Source organism: Cloeon dipterum, chromosome 4 (assembly GCF_949628265.1).
Source record: "Cloeon dipterum chromosome 4, ieCloDipt1.1, whole genome shotgun sequence".
Classification (NCBI taxonomy): domain Eukaryota; kingdom Metazoa; phylum Arthropoda; class Insecta; order Ephemeroptera; family Baetidae; genus Cloeon; species Cloeon dipterum.
In genome coordinates this window covers 25,617,342-25,638,848 of record NC_088789.1, presented here as the reverse complement: position 1 = coordinate 25,638,848, position 21,507 = coordinate 25,617,342, and the positions used below count along the sequence as shown (strand labels likewise).

General features: G+C 38.9%; 2 protein-coding genes across 2 annotated transcripts in view; both read right to left on the bottom strand.

The window, feature by feature from the left end:
• LOC135943314 (protein krueppel-like) overlaps window positions 1-13,744 on the bottom strand; it is a 94,564-nt gene extending 80,820 nt beyond the window's left edge. The window contains exons 1-2 of the mRNA XM_065489789.1: window positions 13,671-13,744; window positions 13,492-13,609 (exon numbers count right to left, since the gene is read on the bottom strand). Of these exons, the coding sequence (XP_065345861.1) occupies window positions 13,492-13,560 (69 nt within the window). The 5' untranslated portion in view covers window positions 13,561-13,609; window positions 13,671-13,744. The remainder of the gene's footprint in view (window positions 1-13,491; window positions 13,610-13,670) is intronic.
• A 3,050-nt stretch (window positions 13,745-16,794) lies between these two features.
• eas (ethanolamine kinase 1) lies at window positions 16,795-21,371 on the bottom strand. The gene is made up of 7 exons (XM_065488620.1): window positions 21,170-21,371; window positions 20,707-20,991; window positions 19,000-19,152; window positions 18,270-18,529; window positions 17,993-18,222; window positions 17,685-17,907; window positions 16,795-17,449 (listed from the first exon to the last, which is right to left on the bottom strand). Exons 2-7 carry the CDS (start codon window positions 20,830-20,832, stop codon window positions 17,386-17,388), a joined length of 1,056 nt encoding a protein of 351 aa, XP_065344692.1. The 5' UTR covers window positions 20,833-20,991; window positions 21,170-21,371; the 3' UTR covers window positions 16,795-17,385.
• Window positions 21,372-21,507: the final 136 nt, after the last annotated feature.

Genomic DNA, 21,507 nt, shown 5'->3' with positions numbered 1-21,507 from the left:
CTGATGTGGCCAATAAATTACAAACCCCCCAACGTCACACGAACACCCTGAGGCTCCGGCTTAAAGCGTTAATTTTCCTTTGAAAAATTCAGGGCATTGTTCCTTCTTTAAACAAATAGGCTAACTCTTAAAATCCGTGCAAGCTGAACATGTTTCTCATTTTTCACTCCAAACTTATTATGTCCAAACGTCAGATTTAATCCTAAAATGCACTGCATGCGCATTAATGAGTAATATTAAGAAAATCTGCTTTAACTAATGGATGCAAAAAAATCATCCCTTATTCGGCCGCAGAGGCCCATCATCCCTCAACGCGGGAGAAACACCCGATACTTTCCAATTTTTTCCACCCCAAATTAATCCGCGGCGGCGTGTAGGTGCGGTGAATCGAGGCAGGAGAGACGCGTGCAGAGGGGCTGAGAAAAAATCTATTCCAATTTGCAACCCTTCAATAATCACCCCTTTGGAGAGCACGGCGCCCCTTGAAATGATAATGTACTCAGTCGCATCAAACATTATGTACTTGTGCGCGCAGAAAGTTTTAATTGGGGCGACGCCGGCTCAAAGTGCGCTCGCGTTTTTTCTTCGAATTGTTATCGAATTACATCATGCACAGCCGCGTCGCTTGATAAAAGCAGCGCCAGCTAGAGGTCCTAATTAATTTTTCATTCCGCGCAAAAAAATGCTCTTTGAGATAAGTCTTTTGCTACTTTATATTTTGATAGCAAATAATGATCAAATATGACAAGTCATCAATATGACAAGCTGATTTTTTAGCCGACGAAGGTTTTCCCCGATAAATAAGGTTGTTAAGTCCGACACTTTGGATTATTGTTTGTTTTTAATTTTGAGTCCCAAAAGTTTGTAATTGTTTATTCTTGCACGTTCACTACATGAAAAATACTTTAAACGAAAATATTATATTGAAGGGGTTTTTTCAATATTTTTTTTAAGTCTGCTCTTAATGTCATTCACGTGGTGGTTAAAATTTTTATATATGGACTTTACGCAGTTTAAAAGTTTGTAGAAACATAAAAAATGAACTTTTATTTTAAAAAATCCTGTCTGGTTTTTTTCTGGGCACCATACTTTTATTAAACTGTGAATTTAGAGCGCATAAAACTCTTAACTAATAGATGATACAATTTACTATCTAGTTTCTGTTGATCAAAGATTTGTTGCAGTGTTGGATATTTCCCAAACTTTTATAAAAAAATGTAAATTTAAAAGCAGAGATAATTTTAAAGCTTTTTTTAAATTATCCTGAATATATCATATATTTTGGCGACTGCTGGTCGTGGCTCGTCAAAGGGCTCGGTTCGCGCGAGAGGGTTTGGATCGGACTCTCTCGCAGGGTGGATCATCTAGGGGGCAGTTTGATCTCACATTGGATTTTGGGTCGCGTGGGCAGTGGAACAAGCAGCGCTGGCGGTGCAACAGACGGTGCAACTAAAGGCGACAGAGCGCGCAAAGCCTTACAATGCATTTCACACCGCGCCTCACCAGGCACAACAAGCGGAGGCGGCGGTGCAACAGGCAGCTCCACTATCCCTGCCGGCGTATGCAACCTGCACGCAGGTCACTTTTGCTCCCCACTCGTCGCTGCAGCGGCTATCATACTCACAAGCCCTGCAGCAGCCATAGCGACACGAGTGTCTGAATTGAATCTCGAAGCGATCTCCCGCCTGAGCTTCACGCGCGATACCTGCTTTACATTTCGCGACTGCCTGTCGCATCTTGAGCCAGTGGATATTTTTTCCGACCAAAAAGTCCAGTGCGACGTGCGTACGTAGCACATGTAGAACTTTTTTTACTGCCAAAAATATGAACCTATACGTGAGATGTGCGCACGCGTCAGAGCTGGCCCCACCACCTGACGTCACGCCCCTCCTCGGCCACACCTGCTCTGACGCATGCGCAGTTCTCGCATATATTAAGTGCACTTTTTGGTGGGAAAAAAGATCCACTTTACCTAATTCGACTATAAAGGATCGATTGGTGTGCTCAAAAACTTCGTCAAATACGGTCTTTAATACCGACATTTTCTGACCATATTATTTATTTTTTAACATTAGTTATGCAGGAAGATTTTTATCAGCGATATTCTTTACATCGATTTACAAAAACATGACCAGTCTCTTACTCTCAGCGCCTCCACGCCGCGTGCTAATTGGTCAAGCGCAAAGCTCTGTTGTGTAACGCGCCAGCTAACAACATTGTTTTTAATCTCGCGGGCGGGAACAACCATCATTATTTTAATAAAACGCAATTTGCGTTCAACATTTATTTTAATTTTTGTAAACATTATTTGGAAGACAGCCAGCCAACTTTGTACAATTCTATACGCCTCGAGATAATAAGTGATGACTCAAATGTTTTATAACGCGGCACAAAAACTTTTGGATATTATTATAAGCGTCTCGCATTGGTGTTAAAATAGCCATTTCTGGGAAGAATGTTACAAAAAATAAAATGAATTATTCTTTCTTTGAATAATTTACGTGTCAAATCCAGTTTTTAGACAATTAACTAATACAACGTTATACCATAAATCAGTTTACTCCGTGTGCGGACTAAGCTTTCCCTTTGGCCATTTTAATAACAAGACGAGAGGGAAGAAGCAGGATAAACCGTTTGTTGGAAGAACGATGATTCCTTTCCGAACGTCCGCCGCCGGCTATATCTGCCGACGATTCCGTGTTTGGTCGACTCTTTGATATACAACACGTTTGGCGAGTTTGAATGGAATTGGTCAAACAAGCAGCAACAGAGGGCGAAACCCTTCAGAAGCAGATTTCGTGTTTCACACGCCTCACAACGGCGAATGCGTATATATGCGCCCACTTGTCCGGCCGCTTTTCTGCTACATGTTCCCTTATTTGCTGAGTAACACTAGGCCTCCAGGGGCCTCGGCCTCCGCGGGTTTCTATAGAAACACCCTTTTCTCGTGTCAACAGCCAGTCTCCTGCTGGACCAAATAGCAGACCAGCTCACGGAGAGCGGGGAAAACGCACCAAATCACAGCAATAGTTAACCACTCCTTTTAGCACCGATATACGTGCAATCAAATTTCCGGATTTATCACGGGGAAAAATTAGAGGAAGTACAGACCTAAGAAAAAGTGTGTGGCTTATTTGAACCCTATCTCACTTGCTTCCTAATTTTTGAATAAAATTGGCAAATAAATTCAAGGAAATCACGAATTAAAAATTTAGTGGATACGTTTTTATTTGAGAAAATATTTTTGTGTCCATGTAAAGCTAAATGTGGAACCCCCGGAGCGTTTCACCGCACTCGCATGAGGAAATTTTGGTTAATGCCGGCTCATGATAAACGGTCGTTAAACAGAAAATAATAGATCTTCCGGCCATAGGGCGGAGGGCCAGCAACTCGCTTTTTTATGAGCCCTCATGATGGACTCGTTTATATTCACTTTCCTGCTCTTTGATTGTTTCGGACAAATTACTTTCTCGAAATGACTTTTTAACTCTTCCCTTCTGCTCCCTCAATCACGCCAATTCACGATTTAACAAGAAACTACTCGTCTATTTAAGTGGAAAAGGGAGGAAATCAAGATAAAAAATAAATTTGCCGAATTAGGGGCCAATCCCGTTTCCAGGGAGAAAAATAAAAAAATTGAAACTATTTCTTAAAAGTTAGACCAAACCTATGGGGTTGAGAGCTGAAACAATGGTTATAAACCGATTTCAAGCCTAAAACTTGATATGTTTTTCCACACATGGAAACGGAATCTTGAGTGCAAAACGAGATGCCACGGACACAAGACAACATCCGAGCACATTCTTTTTGAGCCGACTTTGTATTGACATATTTATCTGGTGAGAGCGGAAGTGCATCAACACTTCGGCCGCTGCTGCGCCTCCCACGCTCGACCCGCACTCATCTGATCTATATACTTCAAGGCAGGACAGGAGCAGACGAAAGACGAAATTCGCCGGAGCCCCTTTCCAAAGTTAATTTGCTGCCTGCGCGTCCAGCCAGCTCGAGTTTAATATAATAACGGCGAAGGTTTCCATCTTCTCGCATTTTTATTACGAAAAGCAAAGGGGGAATCCGTCTCGGTGTTGCCCTGGCAACGGCCGGACACGCCAAAAGGGGATGAAGCAGCAGTTTATAAGGAAAAGGGTGGCCAGTCGAGCAGACGCAGGGGATGAATAAAATGATACAAAACACCTTGACGCGCTCTCTACCCGCATTCGCAACGCTGGACGAAAACGAACGCCAATTTTCGATTTTGTACTCTCTCTGCAGATGTTTTTTCCTCTAAAAAAAATAATGCTAATCTGCGATCCGCATTTGAACGCACGTGTCGACTAAGGCGTAACTAATTGCGGCGAAAAAGGCATTGATCCTCGTGTCGTTCAATTTACAATCGAAAAGGGTGCATAATAAAAAGGGAAACGGCCAAAAATAAATTTATAGGAAATATAGTTAACTGTTTAAAATAAACCCAAAAGTCCAATCCATACATATTCAACGTTATTAAATAAATGCCTCATTTCTAAACTAAAATAGCACATTTTACAAATCAGCTCATCATAATTTTTAATTTCAATTTTTTTTTAAATTTGCTGCTTATTTCCCAAGATAGACGCTTGGAAGGGATTTCATGATATATTCTCTAAGCTTTTTTGACAACGTATTTCTGTATTAGTCATTTCAGGAAACCCTTCTAATCATCTAAAAATTATCAATACTCCCCTCTGTCAGTCAACAAGAGTTAACTTCTTCCGTTTCCACAATATTTTAGATCTCTCCGCGCGGTCCAAAAGGATAAATGAGCCGAGGGGCACATTAAAGGAAAGCGTGGAAGCGGCTTGATAAAGTGCCAAGTCGTCGACAATAAGACATTGTGCGCTGTTTTTTGTCAGTTCAGCCACATATCCCGTGCAGATAAACTAGAATTTATCTCTCATTCACACTCGGGTGTCGGCGTTTTCCGAAAGGGGCCTGTTCAAACAGCGACCTAGGCTAACTGTATTTGCATTACGCGCCCCAACGCGTGAACCCATTTTGATATCGCCAGCAAACACACCTTTCTTGTGATTTATAGCGACGCGATTAGGGCCAGAAATCGCGACGTCTGCGGCCCGCAAATATTGAGTTAGGCCCCCTGATTACAGGAGAGTTCTCGTGAAAATGGCCTAAAAAGGTCGGCAGAGATAACGCCACGGCTGATAAGTCATTCTCGAAAGGTGCTCTCATTTCAAGAGGGGATTTGCCAGGTGATAAATGCAAAATTACTCCCCTTGGAGCTATACTATGATAATTCTAAAAAGTTTGAATAATTATAACTTTTTAAAACGCAAGTTTTAATTTTTTAAAAATGGAGGTGTCAAGATAATTTGACAAAATTTACTACATTGATTACTCGATCAATCTTTGCCCAAAGAGAAACCTTAAAAATTTAATTTTTTGTGGGTTTAACGGGATCGTTTTACCGAATTTTGAGAACGCAACAACTCATGAGGTGCGCGTTGATCTCCTCTCGTAAAGGTAAAGGTCGCCAAAGGTCATTTGAAAAAATTTCGAGTTTTTTTTTAGATATTTTTAAAACCAGCACCACGCTTTAAAATTCCGAAACGCCCTCCAGAAGAGTATAAATTGGAAAAATTAATACTCTTATTTTAAGCACAGATTGAGGATAGTAATGTAAAACCAGATTTTATTTAATTTCAACGGTTTCCAACAATATTAAAAAATAGTAACACAGATTTAATCTGTATTTTAAGCTTTCGTGGTTAGGGACGGCCGATTGGAACGGATTCATGAGACTTGAGATTTCCCTCAAACACAAAAACAAGATTAGAGACGTTAGCGTGCGAAAAACACGAGCATATAGAATCCGAATCACCTCTTTGGCTAGACAGACACCTGCATTAACTTGCGTGAATTAAGCTGAAAGCTCTGATCGAGTTTGACGTGCCTCAAGAATGTGCAGATTCGGCCCCGAAAAGCAAAGTGTGCGCCCGTGCCAAATCACCGTGAGCACTCTCTGCTTCAATTCGAGCCGCGCAAAACGACGAGCAAGAAAAAAAAATAAAACGCGCGTTCGTTTGTGTAACATATGTGAACCCTTGCTGCCATCAGAACTCTTTTTCGCCGGCAATTAACGCGTAATGAGGAGACGGCTGTCGCGACAATCACTCTTTTTATTCTCTTTGCTCTCAAGTGTCGACTTTGAAGGTTGGCCTTTGTTTGCGACGTGAAAAATGGTTTGACCGTTTCCGTTTTGCAACATTAAAAAGAACAATAAAAATTAGTTAACAAGGAGATCGCAGTCAAGGTGCCCCAGTATGGGGCCCACCGTGCAGGGTATGCAACCTGCACGACGGGACCTTCGTCACTGTCCAGTGCTGGCAGGGCGCCCATCACCGGGGGTGATAGGCGCAAAAAACAAAATGCGGCGCCGTCGCCGGCAGTGCCGGCGGCGGGCGGCGGGCGGCAAAACGGAAAAAGCTTGTCAAAATTGACTCGTTTTAGATAAAATGCGTTTAGTGATTTCTGAGTAACACTTGAACAAGAGAGCAAATTTATATCTGTGTAAAATAGTTGATTTATTTTTCATTTCATGGATGAAACCGTATTTGCGAGCGAATGTGATAATTATTGTTTAAAATAATCGCGCGCCAGCTAACACAAATGACAACCAACCTTCTAGCGTTACTCTTTGGGAGGTCTTACTAAAATGAAAAAATCAGATTATTTTACACAGCTATGTGTTTGCCAATTTTGCCATTACACTATTTCATAATTAATATTGTAACAAGCTATTTGATAACCTAGAATAAAATTTTCAGATTGACATCTTTATCTTTGTTCTAAATAAATTCTGGCAAGTTCTTTAGCCACCTCTCACATGTTACAACTCATTTGGTTTGAGCTTGATTTTTACTGAGTGAGATTTAAAATCTTTAAAACCATGCAGAGATTTGAATTTAAAAATATAAAGATTTTAGCAGTAATTAAAAATGATAAATAAATTGATTCAAGAAGGTGTGTCTAAAATTTATAGTTTCGGTCGGTATATTTGACTTGAAATTAACTTTTACGACCCAAACGTCAAGAATCCCTATAAAAGCTTGGATTTTATGGGCCAAACTCGAGAATAATTATTTTTATTTTAGATCAAATAATGTTATTCGTGCGAAGTAGGAACTAAGAGAGACGCGAACAAAGAATTCGCACCGCCGCCGAAAAACAGATTGACCTCGGAGAGCAGGGGTTTAATTGAATTGATCCTCACGATCGACCTCTTTCTACTCAGCTGAAAACAAATTCTTGTCGCATAGCGGGGAAATAGACTCGCAGCTGTTAGCAAAAGGCAGGCAGACGGATATTTCAAACATATATAGGAGACGGCAGTATAAGAACGCAACCTGCACACTTCACAATCTCGTCCGGTTGCATACACAGCGGAATGGAATTGGAGAAATTATCTATCGTGATGAGTTTGATTAATCCCGCGCGAGGAAGCTTCATTTATTATTTTAATCGTTAAACCTTATTTTGGTTAAGAGATTTACTAATTCAAATTATTCGCAGGAGCTAATAAAACAATAACATAACGAATAAAAACTTCTGTATGATGCGATTGTTGAAGCAAACATCAACACCAGATCTGACAAATCGGAAATCCCTGTCATATTAATTGGGGCCAGCGTCCGGGAGGTGCCAAAATTCTGGAATAAGCTGCGCACTTCCTCGTTTCTGGGCAGCAACGTGTGCCACATCGAATTTTGCACGGCAGGAAAGAGCTGTCGTCGAACATCGCGCGATGAGCACAAGGAAATGCGCGCCGCATCCCCTAATGCTTTTGTTTTTCTCGCTGCCACACACGTAACCATAAATTTCGGGCCGATACACAATAATTCATACATTTCGCCGCGCACGTGACAGGTAAATGCGAGTGCTGATGATTACTCACTCGCTCACTCTCTCCCGTGTGCGTGGACGCACTCTTTCCTCCCCTTTTGCTTTCCCTTATTTTTGATGTGAGCTGGGCTGAGCGAGAGAGAGAGAGAGAGAGAGAGAGAAAGAGAGAAAGAAAAAGAAGCTTCAGCGGACCTCATAAATATAATCCGTCTTATATGTTGCCTTTCTTGTTGCTTCTGCTTTTGCCCGGGTTGCCATGACGACTCTTCACCGTGCTCGCGGTAAATTTTGGGAAACTACTTTCCTCGCACTTTTATACGTACACACTCGGCAGCATTGCTCTGCTCCATCTTTCCCTGATCCTCTCGCCAATTTTATTCTCCATAAAAAGAGAAGCGCACGACGAAGAGTAAACACAGAGCCCGAGCTGTCACCATGTCATTTCACAGCACTAAATCTATATCAAGGGGTTTCACTATAAAATCGTTATTTTTTATCGCTTAAAGTTTTTTTGCACTCTAAGAATATAAAAAAAATAATAATGAAATAATGCATGAGAAAATTAATAAACGTCATTAATTATAAACAAAATCAATACAATTGAGAGCAAATTCAAGCCAATAATGAATTTTGTTCGCTGACACGTTGCCATAATCAACCGAAAGAAACAGATTCGCCAAGAAAACCATGAATGCACCGTTTTTGCGAGTTTAACGGACATTTAAAAGTCCATAATTTCAGAATTTTGAATTTCATGTGACTTTGTTCAGGTTGGTCGTTGAACAAAAATTCGGACAAAGGGGAAAGGCGACACAGTTGAGCTTTGTCTAGTCAATACAAATGACTTGTGTCTGTAGACCTAAGAGCAGAAGGTCATTAAAAAGTCGGGTTTAGGCCGAAAAATGTTTGAGTTTCGAAATTATCTTTTTAGAGTAATAAATTGTCTAGACAAGTCAAAATGTGGAGTGGTTATTTTTACTAAAAATCTAAAGACAACAAAGAAAATCTTTGCCGGTACCTGAAAAATGTTCTCACGCTGGAATCTGAACATTTAATGGCCGCAGATTTTTTTTAAAAACACCGCTATAGACTAGTCTCTACCTGGTAGCCAACGTAAAGTGTCACCCCTTCAACCCTCTTCTTCCACCGAAGAGAAAACAAGATATAGATACTTTTATTTATTTTTCTCGCCCCCACTGTCCAATTGCACAACGGGATTGAGTGTTCCACGCCTCAAACCAGCGCATCATTAGATGTAAACACGAGTATAGAACGGTATGCAGTTTTTGTTGTTGTGACTGTTGGAACTCCAAATTTAGGTTTACATAGAATTAAATTGCGACGGCCTCGAACGAAAGAACGTTTTCCCCCAAATCTCGGCTCCTAAGCATCAGGCTAAAACTGTAGAACTGCACACCGTTCAACTTGTCATGGCCTCCCTTATAGCAGAATAAGCAGTCAAAGGGTTCAACTCCCGTTTCGTATACCCATCAAAATAGAACAAATGCATTTTTCGCAAGTTTAAAGCAAACGACGCGACCAATTCAGCGTGTTAGCAGTTAAAAATAAAAATAGCTAGTACTAAAATTGCAAAACCTCTATGGTTTGTCGATCAAGTTGGCGTAACAAAATTTTTAACCAATGCGGTACACTTTTTCTTAATGCCGCATAAAGATAAAACCAATATGTCATAAAGATGGTGCTGGAAACAAAAAATTCATCCTTCGGCACTATATATGGTCAATTAAATACGACATATTAATTTTGTTGTTTCTTCGAACGAGATCCACGTTTGAAATAGATGTGATTAGGTAGAACTCGTAAAATTAGAATAGAACTCGCAGATAAAAAAAAAATATGTGGCTGGAGGACGGAGGACGTGCTGTTCTGAGAAGTGAAAAATGGCGGATTCCAGGTATTTGCCAAAATTGAACGCGCGCACCTCCTTCAAAGCGATAAGATTACACAAATATTGTGAGGACAAAAAGGGTTCAGTGTAAAACTGCTTCTGCCGGGCCATTCTACAGATAATAAAAAGGATTGTATATATGCGCACGCAGCATCAAAAACGCTGCAACTTTGTATTGCTAGTGTACGAGTACTCATCTGACGGCGGGCATTCATTATTTTGCAGATAACAGTCAAATGTAAACAAAGATTGCCCTTTTGCTAAAACTGATTATGTAACTTTTCACAATTAACTGACGGACACATTTTAATTTATTTTTCATTTTACGTAAAAAAACATGATTTTTTTTTAAACATCTTCTCGCCACTTCCCGTGGGCTATGAGCTCACGAGGTGGTCCCAATAATACCGTAGAGTGGATATGGAAAAATTGGCTCGAGTTTGGCCAGAGCTTTTCGCACCAGAGTCTATTGAAACGGAATGCTAGGCATTCGTCCTTATAAGGTGCGTAGTGCGTAAACAAGCAAGTGTGGCGATGGCGAGTCGGTGCCTGTTGATCTATTTGTGCATTTCGAGCCATTAAACGAACCACCGATCCCCTATCGCCATCTCTGACAAAGGTCAGCCTATTACCTGAACGGCTAAAACTCCGGATAATGCCTTTAACAATGCGAGCCATACATAGCAGTAGAATAAATTGAAACGGCTTAAAGGATAAATAAATCCTCATCAAAAGCAAGTTATCGGACCGTGTAAAGATTTGATGTTTCGTCCGTTATTGAGTTGCCGTTAATACAGGCCAACCTGAGCAGGTACTGAAAAAGCACAGTAAACAAACTGATTCAACCCTGTCGGTGATCGCCCACTCATTGTCAGGCCCAGACGGTTTTATAGACTGTAAACGAGCCTCATGTGTATTTTTACAACGCTGCCAGACTTATAGGAAATCTAATATGCTTTTCCCAACACGCGCACGCACGCAATTAACTCTTTTGTAAACAATATTCCGCGGGGGCTGAAAGGGTGTAATAAAAAAGGGAAGGAGCTGGCCGGCGGAATTCAAGGCGGCGGGCGCGAGATAGACGACAATGAGGCGGTAAATAAAAAGTAAATAAAAAGACCGCAGAATGATCCTCGCTAAACCACGCGAGAAATCCTTTTGGAGAGGCGTAAAATTGGGATCCTATTTTCACATCAAAGTCCTCAAACCGCTAGGAAATTGATTTAAATGTGTCTATAACTACTTTGTTTTTGTTTTTAAATCAGGATATTATTTGCAAAACATTTAGCGCCGCAGAAATTTGGCCGAACGCCCACTTTAATCCCTCTGCACTGTGGAGACGAGTCATCAAACTCAATTAACATGGGGTAAGATAGGACCGAAAATATGCAGATGGCACTGCGAATTGGATGCGCAAACTAATAACCCTATTAAATTTGAATTTATCTTTGTGATGAATTATAAGATGATGATTATGTAGGGTACCTACATTACGTCAAATAATGACCATTCTGCATCGCGTCGGTTTATATATGCTCGTCAAACAATGTGATTTGTCTGTTGTGTGAATTTGTGTGTTGCAGAATGGTCATTATTTGACGGAATGTAGGTACCCTACAATTATATTAAGTTCATTGTTTGAAATCATTATTTTTAAGGTTTTAAGTAAGGAAAATAAATTCCCTAAAATAAATAGAATGAGATTCTATTGCCTGGAATAAAATAATTAAAAAAAATCCGTGCAGAGAAACATGAAAAATGGAAAATATCTCTATCAAGAGATTTTAAAGCTTAAAAAATATCTACCTGCGTAGTCTTTAGCCTTTATCCCAGGAATTTACTTTGTGGTTAAAATTGTAATTTTAAATATTCAAATAATTTTGATGACATCTAAAACATCTCTAAGGCTCTTCTGCTTAAATATTTATATAATATAATGTTGTTTAATTGCCTACTAGATTAAATAATTACTTTTTTCCGACATAAATTGTCTTTAATTGAAATATTACTTAAGAAATAAAAAAAGAATTATTTACAACTAAACGCATCAAACTGGGACAGTTTTTGGGAAGAAATGTTTCAATGGGGAACTCTTTTCATCGACGCTGTTTCAAATTAAAACACCACACGATTTGACAACTCAATTTGAAACACAAAGCCTCGAATCTGAAGAAAGCAATTAACTTTAATTAACCTCTTTAAAACTATTCATCGGAGAGTGTTATACTATGCTTTAAATTATGCCACTATAATTTATGTGCCTTTTTATCGATTTAAGGCGCATATTTCCTTTAAAGCAAAACGTTAATACGTTTTTTGGTAATTTTCTAATGTCCATTGCCGCGGTACAATTGCCAAGCACAAAAATGGAGGAATGATATTAGTCACCTTTCAAAATGGCGAGCATTCAATATGAAACCAACAATTTCCTCGGTGGGTTTCCCCAGGGGAGATTATAACGTTAGAATATCACTTTAGTTCAAATAAATGTTATTCCATGTTGAACTAAAGCCCAACGAAATATAAATTCCTTTGCCTATGGTTGGAGTGTTCCCCTATGATTTAATTGTTCAAAGTGGAGAAATTATAGCTATTTTCGCACAACGATTTCGAATAATGATAAAATTAATTATATTTATTTATAGATTAACTAAAATATAAACTTTACCCCACTAATGAATTCTTAATAAAACGACTTTAAAAAAGTACAAAATGTCCTTGAAAACATAATTTTGCTTTTTACTTTAGATTAAAATCATTTAAAAAATTGTAAGTCTTAACATATTTGCGGTCGCAGCTTGAATCATCTCTTACCTTTTGTCGTCTGAGCTTGTAAATTTCTTTTCAGCCAGAGGGTTCGCAGGCTCCTGGCGTCCCAGTGTGTGCGGCGAATCAGCTCGAACGCAACCCTTTTAACCCTATGAACGAGTGTCTGGCCGACCGAAACAGCGTGACTCCATCTCTGGATGTTGCGCCGAACGAGCCGGCCGACGAGAAATAATAATTCGCACTCTTAACGATTTTAAAATCGATACAAATTCGCGAGACTCGGCGATGGAGATTATTTTTATTCACTTTTATCAGCACCGCTTGGGAATATGAGGTCTTTATCTGCTACGCTAGGAGTTTTCTTAGAAATTGTCACCGAACTTTCAGGTGGACCTTGGCACCAAGACTTTTTGCTGCGCAAGACGTGAGAAAGGGGCACGTCTCGTCATAACACTATCATGTCAAACAAGTCTGAGCGAGCGTTTACTGCGTTTGGCTTTGGAAACTCTTCTCTGACAGTGAGGCACTTTACTTTTTACTCCTTTAAAAGCTTGAAAATATTCTTTGCGGTCGAAATTTTGTAAAAATTACATACATTCCTTACCCACGCGCTTGTGGGCTTGCGTAAATTTTATTAGGTAGCTTTTCTTAATCAAAATGACATACCACAGTAACGAAATACCTATGTAAACAAAATTTGATTTTATTTAAAATAACCTGTCTTGGTGTTGTGTTTGCCAGTGTTTAGATTTAACAACACAATAACGGTAAAAAAAAGCAAAAAACAAGCTCTTTTCCTAAGCTCTGCGCCAAAAAAAATCGAAATTTTTAAGTCGACGCCGATTTCTTGTTGTTAAGTTGCAGAAAACCACCACTACCGTTATACCATTGCAGAGAAATTCATGAAAGGTACTCACCATCACCTGCACTGCAGAAAGATGGTTTTTGTAGAGCGACGAACTCCGCCAAGGAAGATGCAAGTACATTTATGTATGTATGATGAGCTCAAATTCTTGCAGGAAATTCACTCTTCTTCTGTCAAAAGTAATCAATGTTCAATTTAATTATATTAATAATTGAATGAGTTGCGGGTTACCATTTAACAAGAAAATTCCGCCTTATGCAAGATGAGCGATGAGACAATAGTGATCGTTGGAGAAAGGCAGGCAAAGACGAGCAGGCGAGCAGGTAGAGGAGGCAAAGCAGCTAGCGGAGGGGGTTAAGTTCCAAGTTCCTGATTGATGAAAGAAAGAAAAGAGTTGCAGGAATTTGCATGGCGACCCAAAGCAATTTGGTGCAAGCTGAATGCTTCGGATTTCTCAAATTCATCCGCCTACAGCACTAGCATATCCGAGATACATTCATTATAAAATTTTATATATTTTGTTCTCACCTCTCGACGGAAACCTGCTGATGCTTGTCGATTCCATGAGAATCTTTCTGCGTACTAAAATATCTCTTTTATTCACGGGAAAAATGGTTCTGGATGAACAGGATTACAATACAATGCTTATTATTTTTATGATGTCGGTATAGGGCCGTTATTTTATTTTTGGTTTAAATATTACTGCACTGATTGTGAGCAAATGTGCGTTTTGATATCATAAAGGTCGATAAAAGGTGTGTAATGCACTAAAATTCCGACCAATATCATTTTTGGTCTCGGAGATATTGAGTTTTTAAAATCGAAAATGGGCACGGTATTGTGTCTATACTGCATCAAGAAGAGCTTCTAAAGGTATGGTGAAGGTGTATACACAATACAGTGCCCTTGCGGTCGTGTTGTCGTGTTGACTTGTTAAATGGCATATGACTGCCTCAACACCTCTCTATGTATCTCTATACCTCCTGCAGAGATGCATTATTTATTGCCACCTTTAAAATAATTACAATTCCTATTATTTATTGAGCCGTAATAGCTTAAGTACTAAAATTCCTAAAATTTATCAAAATCTTTTCTACATTGTGGATTAAAAGTGTAAATATTCACGAAGGCCGTTTTTTGTCTGGACCACGTTAATTAACAGTTACGCTAAAAAAAAATCGATTTTTTACAAGTGACATTACTAAAACAAAACAACCTTAAAAATTGTATTATATGTGAGATCAAGAACTCCCGATTTTGAAATTGCGAGAACCGGAGCGGATAACACGCGTCAAAAATGAAAGAAAATTCTGACATTTTTAGTAAAGTAGCTAAATGATAAAAAGGATAAAAAGAAAATGATGCAGCCTATACACTTCGTAAACTGAGCAATTTATAATCCGGCCCGTCAAAAATATATGTGGTGATGTCTAATACACAAAACACTCCTCACAATTGTCTTGAATCGCATTATTTCAGGAAAAATTTAAAGAAAGTTGTGAACCAGCCCGTTGGCTCGCATTGTTCAGGCACTCTCAGGAGTGTCAAAGCAATGAGAGGTATTTGAGCAGTTTGGAGATCTAATACTGGCTACCCAATGTCAGAAATGGCAAAAAGTGGTTAGTTTAGTGACTCGAAATGCTCAAATTGCTCAACGGGCTGGGACTCGCTACTTGCTGGTTTGCACCTTTCCAGCATGCGTGATTTGGCTTCACGGGACAAATGTCTAGCGTTTCAATGCAGTCCTCGGTGCGGAGGCAAGTGGCCCTTGAGTGGGCTGGGTCCCTGTGCGGCCTGGTGCGCCCATGTTATCCGTTCGCGGTGTTATTGGGACCCGGGTTTCAGCATTCGTGCTAGTGCAGTGCGCGCCCTTCCCGATCCTCCGGTCCTCGGACAGGGATAAAAAGAGCAAAAAAAAAATATGTATTATAGACCTTGACCCAGTAACCGGTATGTATAGGTTCAGGTAAAGAGTGTGACAAAGATGAAGGATGGCGCTATTCAATGTCGCCAAACAAAAAATCCACCCCCATGGTATACGCCCTAGGGTTCTTTTGTTAACAATTAAGTTAGTACAATGCTTGGACTATTAATTTAGAACCCTCCCGACCCTGAATGTCTTGACTTTGGCTTCCAAGAAATATAAAGGTGTCTTTGAAGTTACTGGCAGGGTAAAATTGCCGTGAACTGGGTCAAATTTTATAATTCACAAATCACTTTGAATTTTCCGAAAAAGGTTTCAGGATAACTTACTTCTTGGAAACAGTTCCCAGTTACTGCGCTGCCATTAATCACAGGATGGTTCTTTGACACGGCAGTTGATACAGAATAATAAAAAAATCAATTTTTCCAAAATCTAATTAACATCACTAGATATAGAAAGATCAAAAGTTTGATTGTATCCGAAATATTTCATAACAAAAAATGTGTATTAGACGCGGCTTCAACCAAAGAAATATGATTTTGCTTTATTAATTTGTCAGAGAATTGATCGCCAGACACTCAAGCCATAGACGTCCCACCACTTATCTCGAACACTATAAACAATTAATGCTATATCTTGGATTTTTCGCAGAACTTACCTCATTTCAGTATAGCTCGATAGCAAGCGTAAAAAGAGAAAAATCAAAAGGGTGCCTCTTTGATTAAATTAATTAAATAAATATTTCATTTAAATTTAGTTGATTTTTTGACGTGATCGGTATACAGAGCAAAACTTTTGGTTCAAACCGCATCTCTCTAGCATCTAGAATTGGAGTTACATACGACTGATCTTTGTTTGTCGAAAATAAAAGGCCAATTATTTTACAAACTATTTACAATGCCATCGCATTTTTTCACAAAATTGAGTTAGATCACTTGTTGGGCTTCATCATTTTTTTTATTGACGAGGAAAAATCAAAGTGGTACATACATCTTTACAGTAATTGACTTTTATTCATTTGAAACTAATTTCATAGCATAGTTTTAAATACAAAAAGTTGTAGATAGGACACTTACAATATTTTGTGTACAAGACCGTATGCATACTGTTGATTTTGTTTTTTGTGGGTTAATTAATATTCTAAACAAAATGCCTTTTTTATTACTTTTTATCCCTGTCCGAGGACCAGGAATGGCGCGCACTGAACTAGCACGAATGCTGAAACCTGCTTGCTGTATTTTCTTTTAATTCTTTAACTTAATGTATTGACATGAATAAACAAGTATACAAATTCTCTGAAACCGAATTCTGATGCATTGCACACCTCTAATCGACCTAAACAACATTATGTGAATTTTAAAATGTTACCACAACGCAAAATTAATGCTCAGTCCAATAATTTATACCAATAATCAAGTAAAAAACGGAACATTTAAATGATTACTGCTTTATTAATCCACTGCGAACAATGTTTTCAAAATACATAGCAATTTAAATTACTTTTCACGAACAGGTGATATCAGTAACTGTTTCTTGGAACAATTTTGCGGAAGAGTTTTCTTGTGTAATGCTATTAACTGCATCAGCAGTCAGCATGATTATGTATATTTAAACATCAACGGTTAAAATTTGTTCAAATAAAAGTCTCAAAAGAGGGTTGCAACCAACAATTAATTGAAAAATCCATCTGTAACTTGAGCCAAACGTACATTAAATAATTTCAACCATCATTGGTTAAAGAGTAAAAACTAAAACTTAATGAGGGTGTTTATACATTCATAGGATTCGAATAAAATGCCTCTTAAATAGTCACAACAATGGATTAAAGCTCTTGTCAAAATAAAAAGCTCAAAGTAAATGCCGCTAAATGAAATCAACCAGATCAATCTCCTGCAGATCAAGAGGTTAAGTACCGGGAATGCTAGTTATAACTGGGTGAAAATGACTTGATTGTTGATACAACCTAACTTGGTACAACAGATCACACTACAATAATTTCACAGGTGACTTCTCACTCAGGTTTCACTCCATGGAAAGAAATTGGTCCTTCCGCTTGAAGTATTCATTGAGCCTCATTTTTGCATACCTGTGGAAAAGGTTTTTATTAATTTAAATTAAGACAAGCATTGTGTCATAGATTGTGCATAGGGTTTTAACTCCAAAAACAAAATCTGTCTCCACAGAATAATCTCTAGTAATTAATATTGTATATATTTTTCAAAGAAACCTATTTTTAGATAAAATCTTATCTGCACTAATAAGATTAGAATTTAAAATTGCGATATCTCATTTTTCTAGTCAAAAAATCTGGCGAAACTCACTCCAAATAATCAAAATCAATGGTCGAGTGTTCAGCTTGAACGAGAGCCCAGGTTGCCCAGAGGAAGTGCGACGCCAGCGCAAACTTGTTAACCAGCACCAAAAGCTTCTGGACCTCGTCGTCGCTCACATCTGCGCCCTCCTTGTACTCGCTCAGGTACACCCTGATCCAGGCCCGCTGGAAGTCCTCGTCAGGGTACAGGGAATAGTCCACAGTGCTCACACCTGACACAGAAATAGCGTAATAGTAGAAAAGCCAAATGAAACTGTCTGATTTTATAATTTCTACGATTCCATCATAATTTTTCACCTGCGAATTCATTGAAATGGTTGCCAATGTCGAATGCCTGATGGTTGTAAGCAGCATACTCGTAATCAATGAAGGTGACAGAGTTCCTCTTCTCATTATACACTACATTACCAAGAAGGAGGTCGTTGTGACAAAAAACCACTGGGCTGTTGAGCTGCTTCAGGTTTTCCTCCAGGCTGGCGAATTCTTTGGACAAATCACTCTTGCTGGGTATCTTGAGCTCCTCAAAACTAAAAATTTCATTAATTTTTTACAAGAATTGAGAATTTTTAGGTACATTTTTTGTTTGGCTGGGTCTGAGAACACGTCCGGCGCAAGCTGCAAAAACTGTTTGGTTTTGCTCCAGGCCATAGCCTCCTGGGGCACCTCTCCGCACTCCAGTCTGTGCATTTTGGCCATCATGGTCGCCACGAGGGGAAAGACAAGGGATGAGTGGCACGATTCAGTGTTCAGGGTCACTCCGGGGACAAATTCGTAGGCCAGGCCGTTCTCAAAGGTGGCGTACACGCGAGGAGCATAGCCAGCATTGTGCATAACCTGAATTAATTGTTTCATTTTAGAGCGAGTTAATTAAAAATCAATCCAATTCAAAACATCCCAATTTGTACTTTGGCACTAAAGGAGGGCTTTTTCAAGGGCATAGGAATAATTCGTTTTTTTGCAAATCCAGTTTTTGCAGGTTTTTAGCGGCTGGTTTCTCCCAGGTTTTTGCAAACAAATTTTGCAGCTGTTGAATTTTACCTTTCTATATCTCTTGCAAACTTTCATAAGACAAAATTTTCACAAAATTTGTTTTAGAAAATATTTTATTTACAGAAAAATCCTTTGAAATTACTAAACACCGTGAACCCCGGATTTTAAGATATCATTTAATAAAAGTTTTAATGGTAAAACTAGTCCATTTTGAGTTCTTTATACTAAGTGCCTAAAACTGGTAAAAACCGCAAAAAACTATTGCACTGCAAGTTTGGGAAACTCCCATGGAGATCCCCAGCCCTGCTAATTACCTTGAGATTCCTTGTTTCCGCTTGTCTATCGATCAGGAGGTCAGTTTTGGCACCATAAACTCTAACTAGAACAACATCGTCGCCATCTGTTAAATCTTCTCCACTCTTGTAGCTACACGCAACTAGTTTGTTTGTAATTCCGTCTGTGAACATCTGCAAAATACAATAAACAATCAATACATTTTCAAATAGATTAACCTGATAATAAACTACTTTTAAACTGTCATCATCTATGTATTAAAAATAATATTAACGATTTTATTATTTCAAAATCGACCCTGAAACTTTGAAAATAACAATATAGGACAGGTTCTTGGGTTCCTTTTTAAAAAGGTGATAACCTCTAACTCTAAGCTGACCTCTCGGATTTACTCAAAATTATCGGGTCAAAAGGTCAGCATATTCAAAGGTCATCAGCAGTTCGTTTCGGTTTCGCAAACGCGTCTCGCGCATTAATTTGCCGGCAGCTAATAACATGTTTAGCCTCTTATTTAGCGCCTGGACAAACACTCGCAAGATACCGATATTCATGGTGACGTGAAAATAAAAAAAAAATGAATGCGTCACTGGGGGGGATCTGCTTTGTGCAATAATTCCCCTTTATCTCTCAAAGAAGCGCGCGTTTGGCACGACACGCGTTTATTATGTTACTTGCGAAAGTGGTATGATATGAGGACAAACTTCAAGCACGCGCCTGTTTAATCAAAATGGAATTTTTATAGATTTCAATTCGACTCATAAATCTATCAACAGCGATATTTAACTCTGAAATTAGTCAGAGTAGAAACAAAAACACGTTTTTTTTCTTTTAATTTGAAATAAACGAGCGCTTTTCTTATAAAATTATCAGAGTAAAAATACAAAAGACTCGATTAGAAATAATTAAAACGAAAATAGATAATGAACATCATACAATGGTATTTAATCGGCACTTACACTTTTTTGACTAGTCTGGGGCTGTTTAAATATCTTTAAGATTTAAATTTAAAGTAAGACTCAAACGAAAAAAATGCGTAGTTTTTGCGTGAGATTGGGATGGGTCATGGTTCACCAATCATTTACAAAAGAAAGTGTGGTAGCGGTCCCAATTAACAATAAAATATTATCAGGCGGTCATTTTTAATTTATTTTTAACGCATTATTTTTTAAAGAGAGCGCAATCCCGGAAGCAGAACCCCTTCTCTTGATAACAACGAGCAACTCTCTAAAAAGAGGCCGTCTCAGGTACAAATTAAAAGCATTCTTTCGCCTGATAAGTTAAACAATATGATTAAATAACTTATTAAATGCACATAAGTTACCATGATTTTAAATTACAAAAAAAAGATAGGAAACACATGTCATACTTCTATCAGAAAAGCTGGTTGCACAAATCATGTAAAAAAGTGAAACCATTTAAATTTGCTGGTGGTGCCGGCATTGAGTGATAAGATTGACAACACGCCACTCAAATTTATGAGAATGCTCCTATATGCCGTAATCGAAACACCTGATGGGAGCTCCTTCGCTGGCTTTTAATTACACCACAAGGCCTAAACCATTTCTAGAGGCAGGTGACCTTGCCCACGGGAGGTTGCGTAGTAAACACAAACAATAAAGCATTCCTAACTGGGCAAAGAAAATCTTAACTGGAATTATTCAAATTAATTCAAATTCTTCTTGGTCCAGATTTTTAAATTTTCACGAAAAGCCAAAATTTAATAAAACCTTGAAGTGGATTTGGTCCTTTTGCCATTTGGGCCGGATGAACTTGAGCACTTCAGCGGCGCCGTTTTTGATATCATTCTCCTCGACAGTGACGGGACAGTGGGGCAGTTCCTGGACGCCCCGCATTTTCCTCAGTTTGGTGCGTGTGTGCGCTCCGAAGCAGCTACGAGTTGCGACTGACTGCTTGTGTTGCTCACCAGTCAGTGCTCATGGTCACTGCCGTCCTGGCTGTTCGGCAACGTGCACAGCACACGAGACGGGCGGGTCGCCTATAGTTTAATCTGCCTAGGAAAAATAAAGAAAGCCGACTATTATGATGATTATTATTGCGACAAACATGTTTTTCTGTCAGAGAGTGGAGGGGATTCTTTCTATCACTGGAGAGCATTGCCACACATCAATTTGATTTAAAAATAGTTTTGTAGGGTTTCGTTTAGCGCACTTCTATCATTAATAGACAAACCTGTGATTTTTGCTGCTCTACGGTCAAATTGTAGATGACCGATAAATGATTGTCTTTGGGTTATGCTTTGGATTAAAAGGCGTAGGTTTTGGTCTAATCACAGTCCTTGTTCTTGGGGAATCTGGGAAATTTTGCGGAAAAACACGTCATTTAACATGATTTCGCCGTCAATGTTTTCGTCGCTGGCGCTGCAATTCAGCGACGAAATCGCGAATCAGCGAATTTGGACCAAACCGGTTTTTTAAAAAGCAATTAGAGAGGAAAATTTGGAATAACTCTCACTAAATCGTCACAGTTTGTATCCAATTAAATTAAATTGACTAAATTTGAGAGTAAAT

Excerpts from the sequence above, each read along its gene's own strand:
- eas (XM_065488620.1), bottom strand. The coding sequence starts at position 20,832 with ATGCGGGGCGTCCAGGAACTGCCCCACTGTCCCGTCACTGTCGAGGAG. Across the intron at positions 19,153-20,706 it reads AGGACCAAATCCACTTCAAG|ATGTTCACAGACGGAATTAC; the intron begins GTTTTATTAAAT and ends TGTATTTTGCAG. Across the intron at positions 17,450-17,684 it reads ATTGATTTTGATTATTTGGA|GTATGCAAAAATGAGGCTCA; the intron begins GTGAGTTTCGCC and ends CCTTTTCCACAG.